General features: G+C 40.6%; 1 protein-coding gene and 2 long non-coding RNA genes across 12 annotated transcripts in view; all 3 read right to left on the bottom strand.

Moving 5' to 3' along the window:
- The window catches only part of astn1 (astrotactin 1), a 587,946-nt gene that overhangs the window by 289,914 nt on the left and 272,941 nt on the right, over positions 1-25,091 (bottom strand). For all 10 annotated transcript variants that reach the window (XM_085141198.1, XM_085141199.1, XM_085141203.1 and 7 more), the window contains 2 exons: positions 23,048-23,214; positions 14,153-14,347 (listed from right to left, as the gene is read on the bottom strand). In XM_085141198.1, coding sequence (XP_084997324.1) covers positions 14,153-14,347; positions 23,048-23,214 — 362 coding nt within the window. The remainder of the gene's footprint in view (positions 1-14,152; positions 14,348-23,047; positions 23,215-25,091) is intronic.
- On the bottom strand, positions 5,781-6,688 carry LOC146498428 (uncharacterized). Its single transcript, XR_014870835.1, has 2 exons — positions 6,638-6,688; positions 5,781-6,477 (listed from the first exon to the last, which is right to left on the bottom strand). It is a non-coding gene; the product is annotated as an uncharacterized LOC146498428 (long non-coding RNA).
- Positions 19,929-23,041, bottom strand: LOC146498427 (uncharacterized). Its single transcript, XR_014870846.1, has 2 exons — positions 21,569-23,041; positions 19,929-20,937 (listed from the first exon to the last, which is right to left on the bottom strand). It is a non-coding gene; the product is annotated as an uncharacterized LOC146498427 (long non-coding RNA).

Raw genomic sequence — 25,091 nt, 5'->3', positions numbered from 1 at the left:
TGCACCACTAAACTAGATGCAAGTGGAACCTTTGAAACAGTAGAATAAGAAACAATAATCAGGAGTGAAACAAATTTCTTTATTATATATCCAGTACAATGCAAACGTTTTAGGAACATCAGATGTTTAGATCTTTAACCCTGCCTGAGTCAGAGCCCTCAACTGGGGATCTGACTCAGACAAGCACAGTCTGTACTTCCTGGTTCTGGCATTTTAAAGAACCCTTTCAGTCAAATAAAATATGTACAGGAGAGTTTTACTTTACTACAGGTAATATGCTTTATTCAGTGCTTGAGGAAGCAAAGCCTGAAATCTTAAAGAGCTACATTCAGCAACTAGAAAGTCTAGTCCTGAAACCCATCGCATAACACTCATCATTCATTGATGTCAGCAATATGGAGAGATTTCACAAAAGAATTAGGATCTCCTGGACACTTAGAGCAACGGCTCTGCAAAAAGTACTTGACTACTGTGGACAAATGTACCTAGAAATAGTGTTGCTTTAAATGTATAAAGAGGTCATGCTTTCTATTTACTCCACTATATCTTATTTTCAGTGTTGGGAAGGTTACTTTTAAAATGTATTCCATTACAGATTACAGAATACATGCCCCAAAATGTATTCTGTAACGTATTCCGTTACGTTACTCAATGAGAGTAACGTATTCTGAATACTTTGGATTACTTAATATATTATCATGCTGTTTACAACTACATGAATGTACTATTGCTGTGATTTATTACTGTTACTGAAGGTCCGCGGCTCCGAACCGTAGTAAAGGGACCTCTGGCTAATACGGTGGGTTCTGTGTCGGGCTCGTAGCTGAAAACTAGCTTTACTTTGTTGTCTGGGTCAACTTTGCTAGCGAGAGACAGAGAGAGGCGTTGAAAGGCTGCTCCAACTGAACTTATTGTTTCAGAGGAAAACACGAACACGGTGTACAGTCGAGTCTTAATAGCTTACTTACAACTGGGCTCGTCAGGCACTCTTCTTGGCTGCAGTGGTTATTATTATATTTACATGCTTCCAGCTCCCGTTTTTGCTCGATGACAGCTCGTACTTTTCCTTTTTCTCCCTCCCTCGCTCACAGACACATAACGTGTATGGCAGTCCATTCTCCCTGCAGCACGGACTACACTGCCCATGATGCTACATTCTTTAGAGCTATACCTGTAGCATTCTGCCTATTAGCTTAGCACAACAACAACAAAAAGTCGCTCTCTCACCCAGGAAACACGCAGAGATTGAGCGTCACCCTGTAACCATGGCAACCGTAATGCTGCCGCCTGGAACAACAGAGCGTAGCTGTCAAACAAAACCCAAACAGTCCTGACCCGCCACAATATGAAACAGGAAAGTACCGCCGTGTAATCCATTTATTTCAACAAAGTAACTGTATTCTAAATACCACCTTTTTAAACGGTAACTGTAACGGAATACAGTTACTCATATTTTGTATTTTAAATACGTAACGGCGGTACATGTATTCCGTTACTTCCCAACACTGCTTATTTTTTCAGGTAAAAAAGAAGGAAAAAACTATGAATTGCCCTTTCAATCCATTAGTCCAGTAAATATGTTTAACTTGTAAGTCCTACATCCGACCATGCAATCCAAAAGTTAAATGACTCTGACAATTAAAGACATCCCCCTTCAAACTACTCTGCTTGGGTAAGGTGCCTCCCTACTCCCGACCACTGCCGGCATTCCTACACCATTTGGAACGTGCCACTGTGACTCCTTTTTACTCCAAATTTAGAAGATGAAGGGTTCAGATACGATGAGCATGACAACTGGAAGAGTTCAAGAAGATGGAATGCAAATTTTAGGAAATATAAGCGTAGCAGGGAGCACCTAAAAGGTACACTGTGTGGAAGTGAAAGCAGTGACTGATAGTGTTGGGGAGTAACGGAATACATGTACCGCCGTTACGTATTTAAAATACAAAATATGAGTAACTGTATTCCGTTACAGTTACCGTTTAAAAAGGTGGTATTTAGAATACAGTTACTTTGTTGCAATAAATGGATTACACGGCGGTACTTCCCTGTTTCATATTGTGGCGGGTCAGGACTGTTTGGGTTTTGTTTGACAGCTACGTTCTGTTGTTCCAGGCGGCAGCGTTACAGTTGCCATGGTTACAGGGTGACGCTCTCTCTGCGTGTTTCCTGGGTGAGAGCGCACAGTTGTTGTTGTTGTGCTAAGCTAACAGGCAGAATGCTACAGGTATAGCTCTAAAGAATGTAGCATCATGGGCAGTGTAGTCCGTGCTGCAGGGAGAATGGACTGCCATACTCGTTATGTGTCTGTGAGCGAGGGAGGGAGAAAAAGGAAAAGTACGAGCTGTCATCGAGCAGAAACGGGAGCTGGAAGCATGTAAATATAATAATAACCACTGCAGCCAAGAAGAGAGCCTGACGAGCCCAGTTGTAAGTAAGATATTAAGACTCGACTGTACACCGTGTTCGTGTTTTCCTCCAAAAACAATAAGTTTTGTTGCAGCAGCCTTTCAACGCCTCTCTCTGTCTCTCGCTAGCAAAGTTGACCCAGACAACAAAGTAAAGCTAGTTTTCAGCTAAAGGGCCCGACACGAACCCACCGTATTAGCCAGAGGTCCCTTTACTACGGTTCGGAGCCGCGGACCTTCAGTAACAGTAATAAATCACAGCAATAGTACATTCATGTAGTTGTAAACAGCATGATAATATATTAAGTAATCCAAAGTATTCAGAATACGTTACAGAATACATTTTGGGGCATGTATTCTGTAATCTGTAATGGAATACATTTTAAAAGTAACCTTCCCAACACTGGTGACTGAGAAACCAATCTGGTAAGTGGGGTGAACACTGAGGGATTGTTGGCATGTCCAAAATGCTCAATGTTCCCAATCCACTTTGTGTCAACCTTTTGGGAGGAATTCCCGTTGTAACACCTGGTGAATGATGGAAAAAGACAAAATAAAGACGTGGATGCTTCTCAATATATGATAAGGATCATCAGCGTGTACTAAAAACTAAAACGGCTCGTTATCGTTGCTATATTTGTAGTTTCTACAAAACAATAGCAAACAAGGCTGTGATTTTACTGACACTGAGTCAAAAGCTTGTCATTTTCTGCTGAAAGTAATTACGCGTGATTTCAGCTGTCAGTTGAACAAAACACACAAATTGGGAACGTAATGACTGAATCTCAGTTGTTTCACTGACGACCACGATTGGATTTTTCTCTCCCATAGATACACGTGGAGCGGGTTATGTGGTTGCTATCGCTGCATTTGCGTTTGACAATTTTCACTGTGATTTTGTTAGAGGATGGCATGTAACATTTAGCAGCCATCTGGCACTGTAAGGATGTCATTATTCATTTTCTCTCTTCAAGTTCAATGAACTCTTGCAAAACTGCCAAAACTTACTAAAGACTTTTTTTCTTCTTCTTCTTTAGCAGGAGCTGTGGTGAAGCAGCCACCTGTTTGATGAATTATTAAAATGTGAAATGAGACAAAACACCAGGACACTTTTGATTTACGACAACACTTCTTTCACTTTCTTTTCTGTTCTCCTCGCCACGATCCCCCCTGACTATGCAACTCAATAAACTCGTGGCTTTCAATAAGAGACAATCAGGGCCACTAGCAACCCATTCCCAACCCGCTGTCTCCATTAGTCTGCAGCGAGCATATTTCATATTTTAATTAACTGAGTCAATGAAGGTATTCCTCTTGAGGGCGTCGTGTCGAGGGTGTGGTACAAACGAGCCCAAAAAAATAAGAGAGGAGAGATTCTGACACAAAATAGTGGGGTGAGAGAGTGATGGGCTGTCAGGTGGGAGTGTGGTCTTAATCATTGATCCCAAGCAGGCAGCAAAATGAGAACAAAGGCCACTAAAATATTCATTAAAACCTGTTCTGAGCTCGTCGTGTGAGAAAGCAATAGAGAGAGGAGTTGAGAGAGAGACACTGTTAGGAGTAATGAGAGGAGGTTAGCTTTTTAACATCTCATTACTGGAGTCCACCGGCTCCCGCAGAGACGGGAAGATAGAGACTCTGTCACTGAGCTCTGTAATTTGAACCCAGATCATATCGCACCCCCGAGATGTCACCGTGATAGGATCTCCTTCACAGACGTCTCGCTCTGTAACCAGAATCACCGCGTGCCCCACCGGCCCTGCTGCCAATGACTGGATCTCTTCCAGTAGGAAATCAAATAAAAAAAAACTTGTGTATTTGAAATGATAATGCCGTTCTGTGCAACGAGGGGAAGGGTGTATTTTCCCCTTTCCAAAAAACATGAGAAGCATTTCAGGGCTGATGAGCTTGAAAGATGCACCACGCTGGGCAGAGAGAATCAAACAAGCGCTGCGTGTGTGCATTTACAGTATGTGCATACCTGAAAACCCAGGTTTGTGTACCAGTGAGTGTTACGTGTGTGTTGTGCTGCTGGCCACCTGCTCGCTGTTATTGCCGCTTCCCTTTTATCTCCCCCACTTTTTCTCTATCGTTGACGGGGCCACAGAGCTGCTCCGTTTCTCTCCCCAGCAAACGCATTTCTCCTCAAACGGCAGCCAAAATGTTGACTTGGACGAATGCTTACCACTTTTTCTTTTTACTTTCAGTGCATGAAAGTGGAAAAGTGTGCAAAAAAAAGAAAAAGCAAAGAAGTGAAAAAGAATTCAGGCAGGTAAAAATAGTAGCATATATTTGGAGCGAGGAAAAAACAAACAAAGTATAAACCCACAGCGGTGGTTAAACAATATTAAATTTTGACTTCTTCTTTCGACTGAATTGAGGCAGACAGATGCTTTGTGCCACTCCTGAGCCGTGGGGTAAGGGCCTTTTGAAGAAGTGCCAGTGAACATCACACAGAGGTTCTCATTTTCCCTCCCTTTGCCTCTGCCTCGCGTGCTCGTGTTTACTCGAGGGCAAATATGTGAGGGAATATGTGAACTCACGCGCCGCGCTGCTGTTTCGCTTACATGTTGCAGACGCTGATGAATAAGTCAATGGCTACCGAAGGCTGGTCATCGCATCTTTGCGCTTTTGCAGCCTCGAGTGTCTGTTAGAAATACTGTAATTGAATGTTCTGCAGTTTGAAAGGTGTCTTTGACTACAGGTCAGAGAGGTGCACACTACTTGGCTCTTTGTGTCACTCTCTACAATGAGTGGAGGGTGTGGGAGTCAGCTAAAATCCACTGTTTGTGGCTTCAGAGGAGAATGACATGTGAGCAAATAAATCCACTGTACTGGCCTGCGTTTAAAAGGAAAATTGCACCCTACCTCCCCTGCTGTTCCTCCTTGGAGTAACCTTGCAATTTATTTCATGGCTCTCACAAACAACAGATTCAGATCCATCGCTCTGGTCACACTCTGCAAAATGCTGGATTCTACATCCCAGTATTAGGCTTGAAATCTGTTCCCTTCAAAATAAATAAACAACTAAAATAACTAGATGTGCATCAGTGTCAGCAAATCTCTTATTAAACTGTGTATTAAGTAGAGAGTAATGCACCAAACATTCAGGTAATGCTAGCAGGCCTTTTATTTTGAGCCTGAGCTGACTTTCATCGATTAAAATGACAAATATGGCTGCTTTCAGACTATATGAGCTCTAGTTAATTACCATGAAGTCCATTAGGAATGTTGCCTGGTAATGTTCTGTCTGTGTATCCAGTAGAAGAAAAACACTGTAAGTGTCTGTGATGAGTTGCAGCTGAAAGCTGAAGCTCGTGGCATCCTATGGTTTACATAAGGCAGAATTTCCTGGTTACACTGTTATTGTTATTCATTGTGTGGATGCCTGAAAGGGCATCCACACTATTGAGTTCCTGTTTCTCTTTATTCTTTATCCTACTTTATTATTCTGGTTGCTTCCGTACACTTTTTGGCGCTTAACTACTCCCTCAGGTTTTGTGCTATTTGCACCGTTCAAATCTTAACCTCTTAAGCCCCAAGCCTAACTGATCTCCTGCCTTTTGCCCCCGTATCAGGGGGCGTTGGGGCTTAAGAGGTTAAAAAATTCTGCTCTTTCTGCTAATGCCGGCTATGACTTTTGGTGCTCATAACTTCTATACTTGTTGAGATATTGAATTTTGTTTGCAATATTTTTTGCCCATTTCTGCCATCTCATCAGTGGCGTCACTGATTTTCCTCGCCGGGTTGACCTGTGTTTTAGCTCAGTGAGATGAGCAGCCGTTCTCAGACTGGGAGGCTCGGGTTCAAATCCCGCTTATGGCAACATTTCTTTCAGTTAACAGTTAAACTTTTTTCAGCAGAAATTCTGCTCATTCACCTCTTTTCAGCAGAATTTTACATTTTTTCACCACTTTTCAGCACAAATCCCAGCTTTTTCAGCTGTTTTCAGCAAAAACCTCTTTTCAGCAGAATTCTGCTCATTCAGCTCTTTTCAGCAGAATTTTCACATCTTTTCAGCCCAAATTCTGCTTATTCACCTCTTCTGCAAAATTTTCAGAATTTTCACCTCTTTTCTGCACAAATCTAAGCTGTTTTCAGAAAAAACTCTTTTGAGCAGAAATTCTGCTGATTCATCTCTTTTCAGGGCAACTTTCTGCTTCTTTACCTCTTTTCAGCAGAAATTCTTCTGATTCACCTCTTTTCTGCAAAGTTTTCAACCTCTTCACCTCTTATCAGCACAATTCTCAGCAGCTGCTGCTCATTTCAGCAGAATTGTCGTGAGAATGAGTTTGGCTCAGTGAGATGGGTAGCCGCCTTGAGACCAGAAGGGCCGGGTTCAAATCCTGCTCAGGGCAACATTTTTTTAAACTTTCAACTTTTTCAGCTTTTTTCAGCAGACATCTTCAGCGTTAAGGCATCCACACAGCATTTTCGCAGGAAATGCAAATTTTTTCTAGTTCATATTTGTTGTTTCACTTTCACAGAAAGTATTTAAATAGTCAGTTTAAAATGTCCCAATTCTCAGTATGTGCATTTGTCATGGTTTATCATTTGTACATTTAAATGTTCAGCAAAATGGACATTAGTGATGCTCAGTTGGCTCTAAGAGGGTCAAAGTGTGCCAAGAAAATGCCCCTCAAACCATTACACCAGTACCAGTCTGAACTGCAGGTGGGATCCATGCTTCCAAACCGTTCATGCCACATTCCTGCCATCCAAATGTCACATAAGAACATTTTCACGGTAGGATAAGACCAGCTTCAGTTTTCTGTTGACTATTTTAGTGAACACTTGCAAACTGTAACCTCGGTTTGCTGTTCTTAGCTGACAGGATTAGCACCGTGACCATGTCATTGGCTGATATTTGTTAAGTAGACATGCGGTGTATAATTTGCCCTTTTAACACAGAATTTGTTAAGATCCAAGATTTTCTGTCACTAAAATATATCGGAGGTTCTGAGGTGCTACATAAAATACAGCTTTGCAATGTTCATTACAGGAAGCTCTTTTTGCGCTCATTTGAAACTTGACCGCCAGCTAGTAATTCTTGCTATGTATCATTAAATTTGACATTCAGTTTCCTTGGTGACAGATAGCATTGTAAGCTACGCATGCATTTCCAAAGGCCAACATTCACTGTTACACTTATGTTCATGTTATTGGTTTTGGAACAACTGCTGACACACATCTGTGGATGCAACGCTTTCTTCCTGCAACTTTGATTCATTTTACTTTCAAGCCAATTTGTTCCTTAGATTCAATTTCAGCACACTGACTGCTGGTCAGTTTCAATCCATTTGGTGCTATCTCCAATAATTAGGCCTTGCATTAACCATGCCTCCCTACAGAGTCTTTCCTTCCTCTTCCACCACCTCATCTGAACAGGAAGCACAAGCGCTTTCAAATGAGATCAGAGCTTTTGAGATTTAGATTCTTGATGATATTAACTATTAACCTGGCTCACGCGTCCCTTCCTCTCTACGACTCGAGTGGTCGATGCCTAAGTGGGTGATTGGCCTCCGGGCAGCAGAATCCATGCATGGCCGAAATTAAATTCGTGAGCCGCAGATGACTTTGCTGACCTTCCGGCTTCCTGAGTTTAGTGGAAATGATTGCCACATGCAGCGAGTGCTAATTAACCACCCTCAAAGCACTCCACTAATCATTCTGATCTCTGTGGAGATTATGAGAGGGACAGTGCGTTGCTTTTCACCTGTACGGTTGGATATATACATTAGGTCTCTCAAAAGAGGCAATGCATTTTATTTGTGTTAAATAATACGCAGCCAGGAGAAACATCCTGTTTTGTCATTTCCTTTTTCAGAAAGGGAAATGGCACAAAAACTACTTACTCCACCATGAAATAACCTTTACAGATACTGATCTGATCTTTTCTTCCTACCAGTAGAGACACATTTGCCTCCAGATTACAGTGGGGCAAAAAAGTATTTAGTCAGCCACCGATTGTGCAAGTTCCCCCACTTAAAATGATGACAGAGGTCAGTAATTTGCACCAGAGGTACACTTCAACTGTTACAGACAGAATGTGAAAAAAAAAAAATCCATGAATTCACATGGTAGGATTTGTAAAGAATTTATTCGTAAATCAGGGTGGAAAATAAGTATTTGGTCAATAACAAAAATACAACTCAATACTTTGTAACATAACCTTTGTTGGCAATAACAGAGGTCAAACGTTTACTATAGGTCTTTACCAGGTTTGCACACACAGTAGCTGGTATTTTGGCCCATTCCTCCATGCAGATCTTCTCAAGAGCAGTGATGTATTGGGGCTGTCGCCGAGCAACACGGACTTTCAACTCCCGCCACAGATTTTCTATGGGGTTGAGGTCTGGAGACTGGCTAGGCCACTCCAGGACTTTCAAATGCTTCTTACGGAGCCACTCCTTTGTTGCCCGGGCGGTGTGTTTTGGATCATTGTCATGTTGGAAGACCCAGCCTCGTTTCATCTTCAAAGTTCTCACTGATGGAAGGAGGTTTTGGCTCAAAATCTCACGATACTTGGCCCCATTCATTCTGTCCTTAACACGGATCAGTCGTCCTGTCCCCTTGGCAGAAAAACAGCCCCATAGCATGATGTTTCCACCCCCATGCTTCACAGTAGGTATGGTGTTCTTGGGATGCAACTCAGTATTCTTCTTCCTCCAAACACGACGAGTTGAGTTTATACCAAAAAGTTCTACTTTGGTTTCATCTGACCACATGACATTGTCCCAATCCTCTGCTGTATCATCCATGTGCTCTCTGGCAAACTTCAGACGGGCCTGGACATGCACTGGCTTCAGCAGCGGAACACGTCTGGCACTGCGGGATTTGATTCCCTGCCGTTGTAGTGTGTTACTGATGGTGACCTTTGTTACTTTGGTCCCAGCTCTCTGCAGGTCATTCACCAGGTCCCCCCGTGTGGTTCTGGGATCTTTGCTCACCGTTCTCATGATCATTTTGACCCCACGGGATGAGATCTTGCGTGGAGCCCCAGATCGAGGTAGATTATCAGTGGTCTTATATGTCTTCCATTTTCTGATGATTGCTCCCACAGTTGATTTTTTCACACCAAGCTGCTTGCCTATTGTAGATTCACTCTTCCCAGTCTGGTGCAGGTCTACAATTCTTTTCCTGGTGTCCTTCGAAAGCTCTTTGGTCTTGGCCATGGCGGAGTTTGGAGTCTGACTGGTTGAGGCTGTGGACAGGTGTCTTTTATACAGATGATGAGGTCAAACAGGTGCCATTCATACAGGTAACGAGTGGGGGACAGAAAAGCTTCTTACAGAAGACGTTACAGGTCTGTGAGAGCCAGGGATTTTCCTTGTTTGAGGTGACCAAATACTTATTTTCCACCCTGATTTACGAATAAATTCTTTACAAATCCTACCATGTGAATTCATGGATTTTTTTTTCCCATTCTGTCTCTCACAGTTGAAGTGTACCTCTGGTGCAAATTACTGACCTCTGTCATCATTTTAAGTGGGGGAACTTGCACAATCGGTGGCTGACTAAATACTTTTTTGCCCCACTGTATGTATGAACAGCTTCCATTTTTCCATTGTGTGACCTGAACCATGTTCTACTCCAAGAAAAGCTGAAAGGTTGAGCCACAGCACTAATGCCAATATCAGCGGCGTCGTTTCTTAAAAATGCTTTGGGCACAATGATAATTATCTGTGTGAATGAAGGTGGAATTAAATTTCCCTTTTTCTTTTATTGTTTGTTGCTTCTCGAGTTTTGGGTTTTCAGTACAGAAGAACATAAGAATTGCAGATAATAATGAGGTCAACATGGAACATAGGGCTTTGGAGTTGACGTCACACCGCAAAGTATTGTGGGAGCGTGGCGCCATTTTCCTGGGCCACGAATCAAAACAAACACATTGTGTCGGAAGGACGACTGCATGAAACATGCTTGAAAGCTGCTCAAAAGAAAACGGACGGTATAGAGACTGATTGCGTCCGGAGGCGAAGCGCCGGTACTTGCAAATAATAGAGTGCATCATAAATGTGGACGCGTATGAAATACGCCAGTGGAGTAGAGACCCAGACGACTTACCGCTATCGTCCTACCCCGGTATCTTTACGTAGCTTGTTTGTGGAGTCAGAGCATACACAGCGAACCAGTTTCGTAATTACCAATCGCTGGAGGCGCACATCCAGTTTACTAATGGCTGGGTGCAAACTGTGAGCACGTCGTCATTCAAACCAAGGTAAGTCAGCTGGAGTGCGCCGAGTATAATGGCCATTGTCCACCCCCCACCACAATTAATGTTATACATTTATCAATGAATTGCAAAAATCTCGTTGTCATATTATGTCTCCATAATTGTAAAGTAGATGCAAACTACTACATTGATAATCCGGTAAGATATAACTTAAAACCCTTTGGTTGGGGTGGGGTGGTGTTTACCTCCGACTAGCGCTCTCTGTTGTTGTCGTTGCGTTTGCTGTCTGAGACGGTCAGAATGTGAAGTTCGTATTTCGGAGTGCCCCATGTGCAGCGTTGGTACCCAGTCTGGATTTGTTTGGCTTCCCTACAGTTGTGCGATAGAATTAGCGAATCTTTACATAGCATGTCTGCAAAGTCACTCAATACGATGTTTGTTCGCAATTTCTATAACCTCTGAGCGCTTCAACAATAAAATTATTAAGCTATAAAGAGTGACATGAACATATATTGAACTTATTGGAATGAAAATGTCTGGAGCACCAACAGATATTTGGAGATGGAAGCGAACTGGATATCAGCTCGTCTCACGGCGGCTATCCAGGCTAGACGCCTTCTTTTGGTAAGGTCCGCTATATGAGCTCCCTCATGTTGCTTCCAGGTTGGGAAAGAATAAAAAGACAAACCATTCTCAAGCTTATTCCCTTGCCAGTCGTGCGATCGAACATTAGAGCCGACCACACAGCAAGTACGAACTGTAGCTGATGTGTGTGCTTTCGCTCCTCTTTCGCTTGAGCTTTGTTCGGCCCAGGGAGATGCCGCCTCAACCAAAAATCCTAACCACGCTTCCCTTTCGTGACATCACGCTCCAAAGCCCTATACAAAGTGTCATAAAGAGCAAACAACACCGACTACATATGGAGATGGGGAGGTTAAATGCTGTTCCCTGATTTATTACTTTGAGGGAAAACAGAATTTTTATACCTAAAGGGAAAACATGAACATTTATTTGGTACGTCTTCAGATATGTTAAATTCTGTGTGTATGTTAAGCACAACAATTAAAAATAACAAGAAAAAAGAAACAAAGAAAAAAAAGAAAGAAACAACTTTCGCGTCCTTTCAGTTTTGATGTGTTACCACAGCTTCATTTGTCCTTCTGTGCACCACTAAAGTGACTTAACTGAGTCCACTGGGAGCAAATGAAAATCTGTTGCTTCTGTGGTTTGACACAAACAAACATTGTTATAATTGTTGCATCTTTATTGTAAAGTAACACAAAGCTTGTAAGCTTTATCGCTATGGATACCTGGGTATGTTCATATTTGCATCAATACACACTGTAAGTCTGCGTCTCTGCTAAAGGGAACATACTTTGGTGGGCATTCAGACTAAACTCTGTACTGCAAACGTAAATCTTTGCATTCAGCTCTATAAGGAAGTAAAGCCTTTGAGGTGTGAGGGGCGGGGCCTGAGCTTGTCCACTGTGAAACCAATTAAAAAGCAAAACTGAAAAACATCAGTGCTTTATATTTATAAAACTGATATCACTGCTGTATAGGGATGGGTATCGTTTAGGTTTTATCTGATACCGGTGCCAAACTGGTACTTTTGAAACGGTGCCGGTGCTTAAACGGTGCTCAAACCGGTGCTTAAAGAATGGAGAACACAAAATTGGTCCAAAAACCTCTCATGTTCAGCTGTTTTTTTTTTTTGTAAAAAGATAACAATGTTGACCTTTTCTGCAGCTATAGGGCATATATGGTATCACTCTTGGCTGGAAGCAGTGCTTAAACAATGGGAAAAAAAACCCACAAACTTTGTCCAAAAAACTCTCATGTTTAACTGTTTTCCACTTTTTCTTTGGTCATTTTAGCCTTTTTGTCCAGGATGAAGGGAGTATCTGCCATCAAACAAGAAGACAGCTGCATGTAACTACGACAGTGTTTGCTAGTTCACCTTACATTCATTAATGTAATAACGTGGTTAGCCTACTCAACGTAAATTATACACGAACAACATGAAGCTACTCACGCAGAGAAGAACGGCTGCTGCTGCATCATCATCCGTCACCACCACACCCGCAGTAGATGCGCTCGGTGTGAGATCTCGCAGCAAACTATCAAATACGGCGCTTTTTAAAAAAAAAAAAAAAAAAAACGCTATGCGTCGCCAGGTGTTTCATCGGATTTGAGGTGTTACCTCCTTTGCATAGTATCAGCTTAAAGCACTTGTTGCAGGCTGCTGAGTTTGCATCTTTTTCTGTGAAGTACAGCCAGACATTTGACCGCTTCGCCTTGGGCATTTTTAATCTGTAGCTCTGCTCTAAAAGGGCCCGCCTACTATCCTCGGAAACGTAAAATGATTGGCTAGAATTCAAAGTGTGTGACATCTCAGGAAAAAAAAGCACCAAAATAAAGCACCGAAATGTGCGCTGCTTTTCGGTCTGGTTACTACCGTTTATGTCAGAACCGGTGCCATCATGGCACCGGATACCGGTACCCATCCCTACTGCTGTAGCTATAGATATTTGGAGAGAAAAGCTAAAGCAGTAATCTTTATTTATTGCAGTGTTTTGTAGATTGATATAATTTAAAAGAGCATCAGTCTGACCTAGTAAGCAGGTAACTACCAGCAGCAGTGGTAGTTACCTTATTTTCAGCACTCATAAAGTGTGAAGTTAACATCTTAAGCACGCACACCTAACCCTAAATGCGATCTCCTCCCTTTTCCCCCCACATCTGGGGGCGTTGGTGCTTAAGAGGTTGAGTGTGTAAAGTAGTTACCAAGTGTTTTTCCCTAAAGCAGCCGCGACCACATAATTATCCAGTTTTCTCTGAATCCTTTGCCCAGCCTGGTGAAGGTCCCGTTGAATAAGTAACGTTTATTCACAGACACTCATTTTTCACAGAAAAATCACAAAGTAAAACTAAAACGAAATAAAAAAACAAAAGGAACATCAATAGAAGATTAAACAGAAACATTTGAGTCAGCTAAATGGAGCTGGAGTGGTGAACCGGTCCTGAGCCTTGGAGAACGACAGGCTTTGTCTCCCCTGTTCTTCAGTCTCGTACGAGGGAAAACTAATAGGTTTTGAGCTTGAGTGAAGACAGCAAGCAGCAGTGTTTAACAAGCAGTTGATATATATAATCTATGTTCAGCCTTGGATGGGATTTCTGTTAAGGGTGCCATCATTTTAACTGGGAACCTTAGTGCTGTCCTTAGTCTTTCTTTCAGCTCTCTGTTGTACTTCTACTCCCGTCAAAGGCTCATTGACTAGGATCTATGAATCTGCTTTGTGTGTCAAACATATAGTCCAGTCACACCTGTACTGAGAAGACTTTTAGCAAATATGCATACATACATGCTCCTTAGAATTTTAGTCCTCAAATGAATAAAGTTTAAAAAAAGTGAGTAAGGAGGTTGTGCTGAGAACAAGCTAAAAGTCTCTCTCTTTAAATAAAGATAAACATTCACTGTGATATCGGCACTGTGGGAGCTGAAAGTCCTGAGCCAAGTGTTTCCCAGCTGAGGTACAAATGGCAGAACAATGTCTCGTGTGCTTACCTGAATGTGGCCTTGAGGATCTGTCCAGAGGTGCTCTCTTTGGTGTGGTTGTTGTATCCGTAGAAAAGGTCTCCAAACACCGTCTGGTTGGCAGGGATATCAAGCACTTCTCCACAGTCTATTCCCTCAGTGCAAGCCTCAGACAGCGGCAGGCACGACCTCCCGTCTGGACCGCGTTTGTAGTCTTCGATGCACCTACAGCAAACAGGGATTAAAGTCATTTACCCGATCCACGGATTTCCTTTTGTTTTCCTTTCAACACCGACTGTCGGTTTAATTACTTCCTCGATTGACTGTGTATTTTCAGGTTTTCTGCTCAGGCATTTTCCTTTTGATTATATTGTAGTTATTGAGTGTGCAGACAACAAATGTTTATTATTCTTGAAAATAAAAAATGTTTACACTGAAAAACTGAACAAAGTTGAAGTAAACAACAACAACAATAATAATCTGACACATCTGTAGACAGACCTTTAATAACTACCTTTTAATTCTATTAAAAAGTAGATAAGTATATTAAATTAAAAACACATTTACTTTACCTAAAGTCACCAACTTTGATCTATTAAAAAATTGTTGATGTTGGTTGGTCCTCCCCCTTCGCGTCTTACTTGAGCACCCAGTCTATAAATGCATGCATAATCCTGTCTACAGCCTGACAGGGCTTATATTATATAACTACCCACAAATATTACTGTGATGATGTCAGGCACATCTTGTCATGTTAAAAAATATGAGCCCTTCCAGGTCAGGTTAGTCAAAACCAACTCCTCAGTAAGGAAAATCGCTATTGGCTGTCCTAAAAGTCACTAAATGACATCATCACCTAATTTGCATAATTGGTCATGCTAATGTAATTGTAACCTATGTTGTTGGAGAGAGAAATAACATCGTGGAAGAGACATAAAGTGAGTAAAAAACGTCCTAAATGCATTTAGAATTTATTTAGAACTACAAATTAAATTTCTTTTAGCAATTATTGTTTTTTAATGTCACAATTCCAACCCTGCTCCTTTATCCGGGCTTGGACCGGCAAAAGTGACCCGAAATAGGCACTCTGGTGGAGTTACTGTGTGTGTGTTTATAAGTAGTTTTAAACCTTGTGATCCACAAAACAGGATAACAGTGAAAGAAGAACTGACTGCGTTACAGTCAGTGCGGGAGCAGCGGCTTCGCTCAGGCACGATTCATTTGCAGTTTGGAGGCATAGGTGTGAACATCTCCTGCAGCTGGGGGAGGACTATCCTCCGCCCGTGAGCGCTTTAGCACGGGTGAGGTGCCCACGGCAGCACCGCTGCTTGTTGAGAGTAAGAGCAACACGCTCTTTCACGTCAAAAAGTCGTCATAAATAAGTCTCCAATAACACCAGAAAAAGTCGCCAGATTTGTCGCTTTTTAGAAAAAAGTCGCTAAGGGGCCTGAAAACTCGCTAAATATAGCGACAAAGTCGCTAAGTTGGCAACACTGGTTGAATCTAACTAAAAATTGGGAAAATATCTGAAAGACACACCTATTGAAGTTAGTAGAGTATGTTATAAATATTTCGTTTATACCCACTCTGAAGCCAAAATGTCATTTTTACCTCACAGTAGTTTCCACAACTTAATACATGTAATTTCTTATGTTTTGGTTTCTGTGCAGTTGCCAAATTTAAAAAAAAAAGAGTATGATTTCATGTATCACTATTCAGAAAAGTATCTTTTTGCTAACTTCAAAGCATGAACACCTCATGACTTCACAACTCACTAGAATCAGCAAAATCCTTTCTGCTCAACTGACACATAATCCCCCATTTCAAAAAAGGAGCTAGAATCCAAACACTGAGAGTCCTCTCAAGGTTCTTTCATATTGATGATGTTTTGACATCTTCGTATGTAATATACTCTGAAATGAATCAAAGGCACACAAAGTGGAGGCAGTGAAACGGGGGGTGGAATGGGGTGGAAAGCAAAAAGATAATCTGTCAGGGATTTAAACTATGAGAAGCTCTCTCCTGGATGCTAAATGTCGCAAAGCTAATGCCAGTCTCCGATGGGAAAAGTGGAGGATTAGCCACATCTGCACTATGGGAAGAGACGACAACAAAATGCTGTTGTTGAGAATTCAATGAAGCAGCAGTCTGTATCACCCGCTTATGTAAATTTGACACAAATTCGTACGCCTGCAACATGATGTTTGCCCTAAAGATGACAGCAGCTTGTTGTGTTCAATTAGAAAAGTGTTGTTTATCAGAAAATGTGCCGTTTCTCAGCTGAGATGATCAAAAGTCATTGCTTTTGTTTTAATTATGTCTACTGAGAAAAGTAAGAAACACATCTTGGCAGCTTTCTGCATTCAAACAGCGCAAAAGCTAAAAGGCCAAATGCTAGTTTGACTCGTGAGCTGCAGATATTCTAAACACATCTTATGTTAAGACTCTCTTTAGATCAAAACTCTTCATATCCAGCATGTCTTAGCAGAAGGTTTGTGGCCGTCTCTAGTAACTCTAAATATTATGCTAGTTCTTATTAGGCTTCATGTGACAGAATGAAAATGCCAACTTTGTTCAGTTTGCTTTTAACTAGGGCTGCCACAAACGATTATTTTGATAGTCACTAGTCACCGATTAATTTTGCGATTAGTTGACTAATCAGATCATCATCCATTGGACGTAAAAGGTACAGATTATTGCACCAGCAGCATCTGCTCATATATAACTATCATTAGCTTACAGCTGTGTTTAAGGTATGTGCTAACTAAAAATAAAGACAAGATGATAGTTTATTAAATTTTAATGAAATCTGCAGATTGTTTCGGTGAAGTTTAATAAACTCCTTGCTATCTAAACTATAACAGGACACCGAAGTATATTCTCCAGTATCTCACACTTCTGATAATCAGTTGTCTCCTGACGTTTATTCAGCTGTGTAAAAACTATAACTTTAATCTCAGCCAAACCGATTTACTCAGGAACAAATAAAATACCCCCCCCAAAAAAAGCCAAACAATAACAGTTTTAAGTTATCCAAGTGACTTATATATCATGTTTAACCTGAGTAGCGAAAGACGGCGGTGGGTTTGAAAACGATTTGCCGGGAGTCCAGTGTTCTCACGGCTCTAGTTAGCCTAGCCCCCGGCTAGCTATCGAGCTAGTGGGTAACAGACGTCTCCGAAAACGTTGGAGCGCTTTTGAAAATATGTGGTGTCTTGATAAACTGAGCAGATATTTGAGGTTTACACAGCTACATTCTCGCCTGAAAATATGTTAAACGTTTATTTTGTGACCCAGAAAGAATAATAAGAGTAATATTAAAACTAACTAGCTGCCGCCATTGTTGGAAACTGAGCTGGGCTGCGCTATGAATTCTGGGACACAGCTTCTTCTTCTTCGGGGTTTAACGGCAGCTGGCATCCTTGTACATGCAGTGCTGCCATCTTCTGTTTCAGTCCGTTATTACACTCTTAAATCCTACTACTTATTCCTGCGTCTTTTGTGATCTTACAAAGCTTCAAACGACGCGTCGACTATTAAATCAGTCGTCGATGATTTTGATAGTCGACGTAATCGTGACTAGTCGACTAATCGTGGCAGCCCTACTTTTAATCTCTGTATATAAAGCTTTGTGGTTTCCATTTGTAGATCATCACTGACCACTGATGTTTGAAGACACTTTAGTTACATGCATATGAAGAGATGATCTGATGATGATAGCAACCCAGCATCAGCGTGGTTCAAAATATTAGCAAATCTAGTCAAGTATAACATTCAAGTCGTCTTAATTGCTCAATATTTTAAAACTAATTAGCCTGTGACAACCTCCTCCATCATCATCTTATTCTCTTCCTCCGTCATCTTCGCCTCATTCATATCCATTTCCTATTAATCTAACGGACAACTTACACTATGTTGCTCTGTCAGTTAACCACCATGAAAGAATCCCCTCACATGAAGAAATACATCCCCGTTCATTCATCTGTTCCATAAACCTTACACTGATGTTTTTTTCCCCAGATACAGCCAGATCAACTCTTTCCAAAGATGCAGTCTGTTTAATCAGCTGACTTTGTCCAGACCAGCATGATGCTGATGGATTGTGTACTTGGATGTTTAGTTTCAGGCTAGATTTGGGTTGCTCTGCTGTAACCAAGAAAATGTATTTCATTGATTTCTAAAGAACTAAATGAGGAAAAGAGGCGAGTACGTATTGAATCACATATGAACAGTTTAAAAAGCTGGTCTGATTAGTTTTTATTGGATTTGTATTATTTTTTATATGTGGAAGTTATTATTAACTGCTATTATTAATTGCATTACAATGAAATGTCAAAGCCTCATCAGAATTATTCAAGAGTCTCTTTTTTTTAAAATTCAAAACATCTTCATGCTATGTTCAAAATTTACACCAACTTCATCTAATCCAATAAAAGAACACCACACTATTCATGACTAGGGATGGGTATCGTTTAGGTTTTATCCGATACCGGTGCCAAACCGGTACTTTTGAAACGGTGCCGGTGCTTAAACGGTGCTCAAACCGGTGCTTAAAGAATGGAGAACACAAAATTGGTCCAAAAACCTTCATGTTCAGCTGTTTTTTTTTGTAAAAAGATAACAATGTTAGCCTTTTCTGCAGCTATGGGGCATATATGGTATCACTCTTGGCTAGAAGCAGCTTAAACAATGGAAAAAACACAAACTTTGTCCAAAAACCTCTCATGTTTAACTGTTTCCCACTTTTTCTTTGGTCATTTTAGCCTTTTTGGCCAGGGTGAAGGGAGTATCTGCCATCAAACAAGAAGACAGCCGCATGTAGCTATGATGATGTTTGCTAGTTCACCTTACATGCATTAATGTAATAACGTGGTTAGCCTACTCAACGTAAATTACACACGAACAACATTAAGCTACTCACGCAGAGAAGAACGGCTGCTGCTGCATCATCATCACCCCTAGCCCTGCTACACTGGCAGGGCTAGGGGCCAGGACTCTCCTCTTCGGGTTTTTGGGGGATGTTGCTAACTCCGGGTCCGATAACAGGCACCACACCCGCAGTAGATGTGCTCGGTGTGAGGTCTCGCAGCAAGCTATCAAATATGGTGTATTTTTCGGCTTTAAAAAAATCGGATTCGAGGTGTTACCTCCTTTGACAGTATCACAGTATCAGCTTAAAGCACTTGTTGCAGCTGCTGAGTTTGCATCTTTTGCTGTTAAGTACAGCCAGACTTTGCCTTGGGCATTTTTAATCTGTAGCTCTGCTCTAAAAGAACGTACGTACCTGGACCCGCCTACTATCCTCGGAAACGTAAAATGATTGGCTAGAATCTAAAGTGTATCACAGTTTAGGAAAAAAAAAGCACCGAAATGTGCGCTGCTTTTCGGTCTGGTTACTACCGTTTATGTCAGAACCGGTGCCATCATGGCACCGGACACCGGTACCCATCCCTATTCATGACCAAGCTTTCTATGGCTGATGTTGAGCATCAGTATCATGGGATATTTACATAAGAACTAGCACCCTGGATGGTTTTCTAACTGTTTTATGGAGAAATCTTATGTCACAGGCTGGGTCTCTGACCCAGCGCTCTGAGTTCATTTTGTATTTGTCTCATTTTAGATTTGTGATTAGTTTGTGTGTCATCCCTATTTAGCTTTAGTTAAGGAAAGGCAGTTATTATTTATTGTTTCCTTGGTTTCTATGTTTGAGTTCTTGTATCGTTCATCACGTGTTAGGTCTGTTAAGCTTGTGTTGTCATGTCTGGTTTCAGTGTTTCCTGTTTTATTTTGAAGGAGTCGTGTGTTCTTTGTTCATTGTATTTAGTTTCACTTCCCCTGTCCTGTCATTAGGCTCATGTCAGTCAGCTGTTCCTCCATGTGTTCCCACTTCCCCTAATCACCTCCTGTGTATTGAAGTCCTCTGTTTTCAGTGTGTCATTGTCAGATCGTCTGCTTTGTTTGCAAGCCAAGAAGTTGCGTCAAGTTTCCTCATGTCAAGTCCATGTTCCTGTTGTAGGTTTTTAGTTAATTCAGCTCACCCAGTTTAGTTTATTGTTAGCCTTGCATTTTGCCTTTTGTTTACAGTTATTTTGCCAGCCTCAATAAACGGCTCGTTTTCTGTTATTCAAGTCATGTTTCACATTTTGTTTCCGTCTGCATTTGGGTCCACCCTTCACTCTACACACAGTCAGCCCTGCTGATTGTGACATCTTAAAAACATTTTGGGTATACTTTAAAGGATTGTTGCATAGCTTGGTGAAAAGCCTCATTTCTAATCCACATGTTGACAGCAGGCCCATTTTGTAGCCCTTCTGGGTCAAAATGATTAAATATAGTCATGTCAAACAGGGGGTGACAGCCAGTTTCTTAGCCTGTGTGACTGAGGCCTTAACACAAGTAGAGTTAAATGATTCTTATTAGAAAATAAACTGAGAGAAGGAATCTTGACCCTAACATTGAAATGTATTTATATAAAAATTGTTTTGACCAGTCACCTATCCCACGTGGTTATATGACTTTTTTAAAGTTGACCTTAAAGTACTGAAATGATTTATATTGAATTAAGAGAAAATGCATACGATGTCCAGTATTTGTTTCTGTCAATGTCATTAAATCTGCAGTGTTTTTCTAAGACATAATTCATGTTAAATCAGCCTGTTCCTGTACTCTATAATTCAGAAGGCTTGTAAAAATAATGTGACTAAAAAGGACCAAATTTAAACCCATCTCTACTTACTTTGAGGGCTTGTAACTCGTGCAGTTTTTATTGTGTGAAAGTAACATTTTCGATGGATTAATTTGATATGTTACAACTAGGGATGCACCGATACCGATACTGGTATCGGGTATCGGGGCCGATACTGTAAAATGTGTGTGTACTCATACTCGGAAAAGTTAACCGATACCATGAACCGATACCAACTTATTTCATTAATCAGAGGGTGGCTTGTCATTTCTGTTGTAGTTTTTTAGATTGGCCACTAAGAGGCCAATTATTATTTTATTTATTATTTATTTTATAATAATTATTTTGTTTGTTTGTTTACAATATGGACACTCTGCAATAATTTAAAAGTTTATTTTATTCTCAAACCTAATTTGTATTTATTTTATTCCAAACAGAAGTGTTTATTTATTATTCTGAAAGCTCGAGACAGTGCCAATAGTTCAGTGATATTTTGTAAAATTACAATGTGGAGACTCTGCAATAATTTAACAGAAGTGCTTATTTTTCACTTGAAATTTTTTTGTGGTCATTTTTATTAAGATTTTATTTTTTATCGGCAGAGAATAAAATAAAACTTGTCTTCCAATTAATTGTATTTGTGTGTGTGTGTGGTAGAAGTATCGTTTTTTGTACTCTGTATCGGCAAGTACTCAGATCCAAGTATCGGTATCGTATCGGTTTGAAAAAATTGGTATCGTTGCATCCCTAGTTACAACTAAATAAATAATAAAAAAACAATCAGCTGATTCCAAGGAGTCAATAATTAATTGCAAATGTGTAATTTCTACATGCAGTTCCAGTAAACCACATCACGCTGTACTGTGTCGCTGTAGATGAGAACGGTAAATATTCAGAATTATCCACGTCGTCGAGCCAAAACTTACGCTCAAAACAACAAACTGTTGTACATCAAGTGTTTTAATGGTTTGTTTGTTTGCGTGGTTTCCGTGCAGTTAATCTATCACTGCACAATGACATAGACAAGCACCAGTATTAAGACATAGAGATGTGCTACTGTATAATTCATTGTATTCTAAACTGTTTCTGCAACTAGTAGTTAAGAACAGTAAAATGTGAAAGATGCACAAGAAAAACACACAGGAGACAACTCCGAGGTTCAAGAGTGGATTAGCCTTTGATGCCAGTGAGTTAGTGCAGCAATAACCCAGGGTGCTCGTGGAAGTGAGCACATAGGAAGTGCCTTATTACAGATTAAGGTTTCCCCTGCACTGTTAGACACTGATAGGATAGTTGTGAGTGTATTACAGCTTATGAGGAGATCTGTTTTGGAGACTTGCAGAAACTACTACGCTGTTCCAAGGCGTCAGTTATACAACAATTTTCATCATAAAAAATAAACTAGAATAACACACACACACATATACATGATATGATATGATACTAGGGTACTGGAGTCACAGTTTGTTTCTTGCCCAGCCTTGTGACACAATATTTACAACCCACTATATCCACTGTGTGATATGCGTCACCGGGCTTAAGTCACCCCGCTCTTAAGTCCCAAAAGGTTTGCTTTTCCCATTCGGTCCATGATCCAAGGCTATTCCTGAGTAAAGCCCCATTTGTGTTGGCATTACATAAGGAAAAGCAGCAAGGCAGGTTTCTTTAAATTTCAGTTGATTTGAGAGATATAAATCACAGGTGCATAAATTGCTTTACTTACTTTCATGCACCGTATCTTCCAGAAATGAGCGCACTGTTAGGTATTATCTTAAAACTAATTTCAGAGATAAACACTTTTATAAATCAGGCCCCAGGGGATCATAATGGAACTCATTAAAGCCATTTTTTCTAGTTTTGGTATTTTTAATTCAACACTCACTTCAAAGTTTGCTTTAATAAATGTTAATGGTGGTATATTTAAGAGTCTTAAAGTGCCACCACCATACTGCTTTATGTTTTTTACGGGCTCATTTTGCACTAAATCTTATGAATACACATCTGTTTTCATTTAAAAGCAAAAACTATATATATCACCTGAATCTGGGAACTTCTCTTCTCTCTCTGTCTCTGTCTCTGTATATATAGCGATGGCAGCATACCAAAGGGATTTATTTTGTTTTTGTTATTGACTGACCATAGACCATGTAAAATGTGACAAACCTAACACGACAGAATTGTGAAATATATTGCTATAATAATTAAAAATAAAAAGCACAGAACGTGTTGTTTCTTACCCACAGAACATCTGGATGTTGTAGAGCGTCGGGTCATCCTCTAGAGGGGCCAACTGCTGGAGACACAGCTGCTCACATCCTCCGTTGAAACCGTCGGAGCAGTCGATGCCGATGTGGTGGTCATAGCACCCGGTGCCATCCTTCATAGGACTTAGTCCTGGGGGGCACTGTGGGACGAACACGTGCTTTTAAATGACTAAAATTGGCAATTACACATTACTATTAAGAACACTTTCCTAGAGCTGCTTAAACTGTGTGAAGCTACCACATTAACACTAATCCCAAATGGGGCAGGTAGACAGATCCCACAACATCTGTGCCACAGAATGCAAACACTTAGATTTCTATTCCCATGTGCAGTGTGTGTGTGTAAGCACTGAGCCTTGTTTGTAAAACTGCACAAGTAACAGTATGAGGATATCATTACAGAATCATTACTAAATTAATGACTTTGAACACCAAGTTTTAAATTGCCAGTAAATTTGTCTTAACTACCTTTAACATGACAGGATTTTCAGATGAACTAATTGCTGTTGATATGAAGACATATGTGTCTTTTCACTTACACAACATGTGTAGGAGCAGACTGGGGGTCAGAGCCCAGGTGGGGATCTGATTCATTATTAATCTCTGATGAAATATGATGAAGCAATTAAGATCAGTCACACTAAAATAGTCCCTCAAGATTTACTTTATGTTAGTTTGGACCTGTGTGCACTGCTTGAACACAACGACACCTATAAAAGTTTAAAAAAGCAATTCAGTTCATGAGAACACAATGGGCCGGCTGAAGGAAAAACCTACAGTCAAAAGTGTAACAGGAATGTTCACAGTGCACTTTGACAAAGTCTAAGGTTGTTTTACTTCTTGTATATATGGAATTACTTAATTACATATATGTACAAATATATATATATATAATCACTTAAATAAGTATATGTGTAACTAGTTAATTACATATATAACCTTGAAACATAGCAAATAGTTTACAGTGGGGCATTAAATATAAAATATATATTTATATCTTTATATTATATTCCTTCTATCACTCCAACCAATCACAGCAGATGGCCCCGCCCCTCCCTGAGCCTGGTTCTGCTGGAGGTTTCTTCCTGTTAAAAGGGAGTTTTTCCTTCCCACTGTCGCCAAAGTGCTTGCTCATAGGGGGTCATGTGATTGTTGGATTTGTCTCTGTATGTATTATTGTAGGGTCGACCTTCAGGTGACTGTTGTTGTGATTTGGAGCTGTATGAATAAAATTGAATTGAATATTATATACTATATAAAACGTTCCTACCTGGCCCCTCAGAGTTAGTATTTTTATTTCTTTTTTTTGTAAAATAACTATTGCATATTTAATGAAGTCATTCCACCATCTGACTTCGGCATCAGTGAATAAAATATTCCCCTAAAGCACGACTTGTTCACAGGAGAGAATGTTGTTTTTTGAGAAATTAATGGAGTTATGAATATGTAACATATGTGTTAAATACTTTTGAATTTCACCCAAAACACCTTTTTTTAATTAAATATGTCATTTTGCATCTCAATCGCCTACCTGTGTGATCTGAGTCTGTGTGCGTTCGTGTGTGTGCTGCGTGGTGACGTAGGCGCGTGCATGTGTGCCCCGGTCACAGCTCCTTTCAGCATGGCCGGAGAAAAGTCACTGCTACGTTGCTCTCAGCTAATTAAAGTTTGTTCAGATGCCAAGCTGCAATGTGAATACAGCCGTACCGCCGCGTTTTTGTTTGTCATTAAGAGACTCGTTCGGGATAAGTTTTGTGGAGGGCGGAGTTCGCTAATATACGCTTTTAATGAGTTTTAGCCGAGAACGCAGCTGAAATGCTAGCATGCTAAGTTAGCCTGATCGCTAGAGGCTTGTGAGCATATTCGCTGCAGTTTTTTTTTAACAGCGTGCACTCTTTTTTCCTTCGTCAGGAGAGGTGTACTGGCAGTCGCGTGACACACACAGAACAGACACTTATTTCTGTGTTGCAGGTATGGAGATGTTCTTATGTTTTGGAGATGCAGTCTTTCATTCATT

Source organism: Neolamprologus multifasciatus, chromosome 18 (assembly GCF_963576455.1).
Source record: "Neolamprologus multifasciatus chromosome 18, fNeoMul1.2, whole genome shotgun sequence".
NCBI lineage: Eukaryota > Metazoa > Chordata > Actinopteri > Cichliformes > Cichlidae > Neolamprologus > Neolamprologus multifasciatus.
This window is presented reverse-complemented; position numbering and strand designations above follow the sequence as displayed.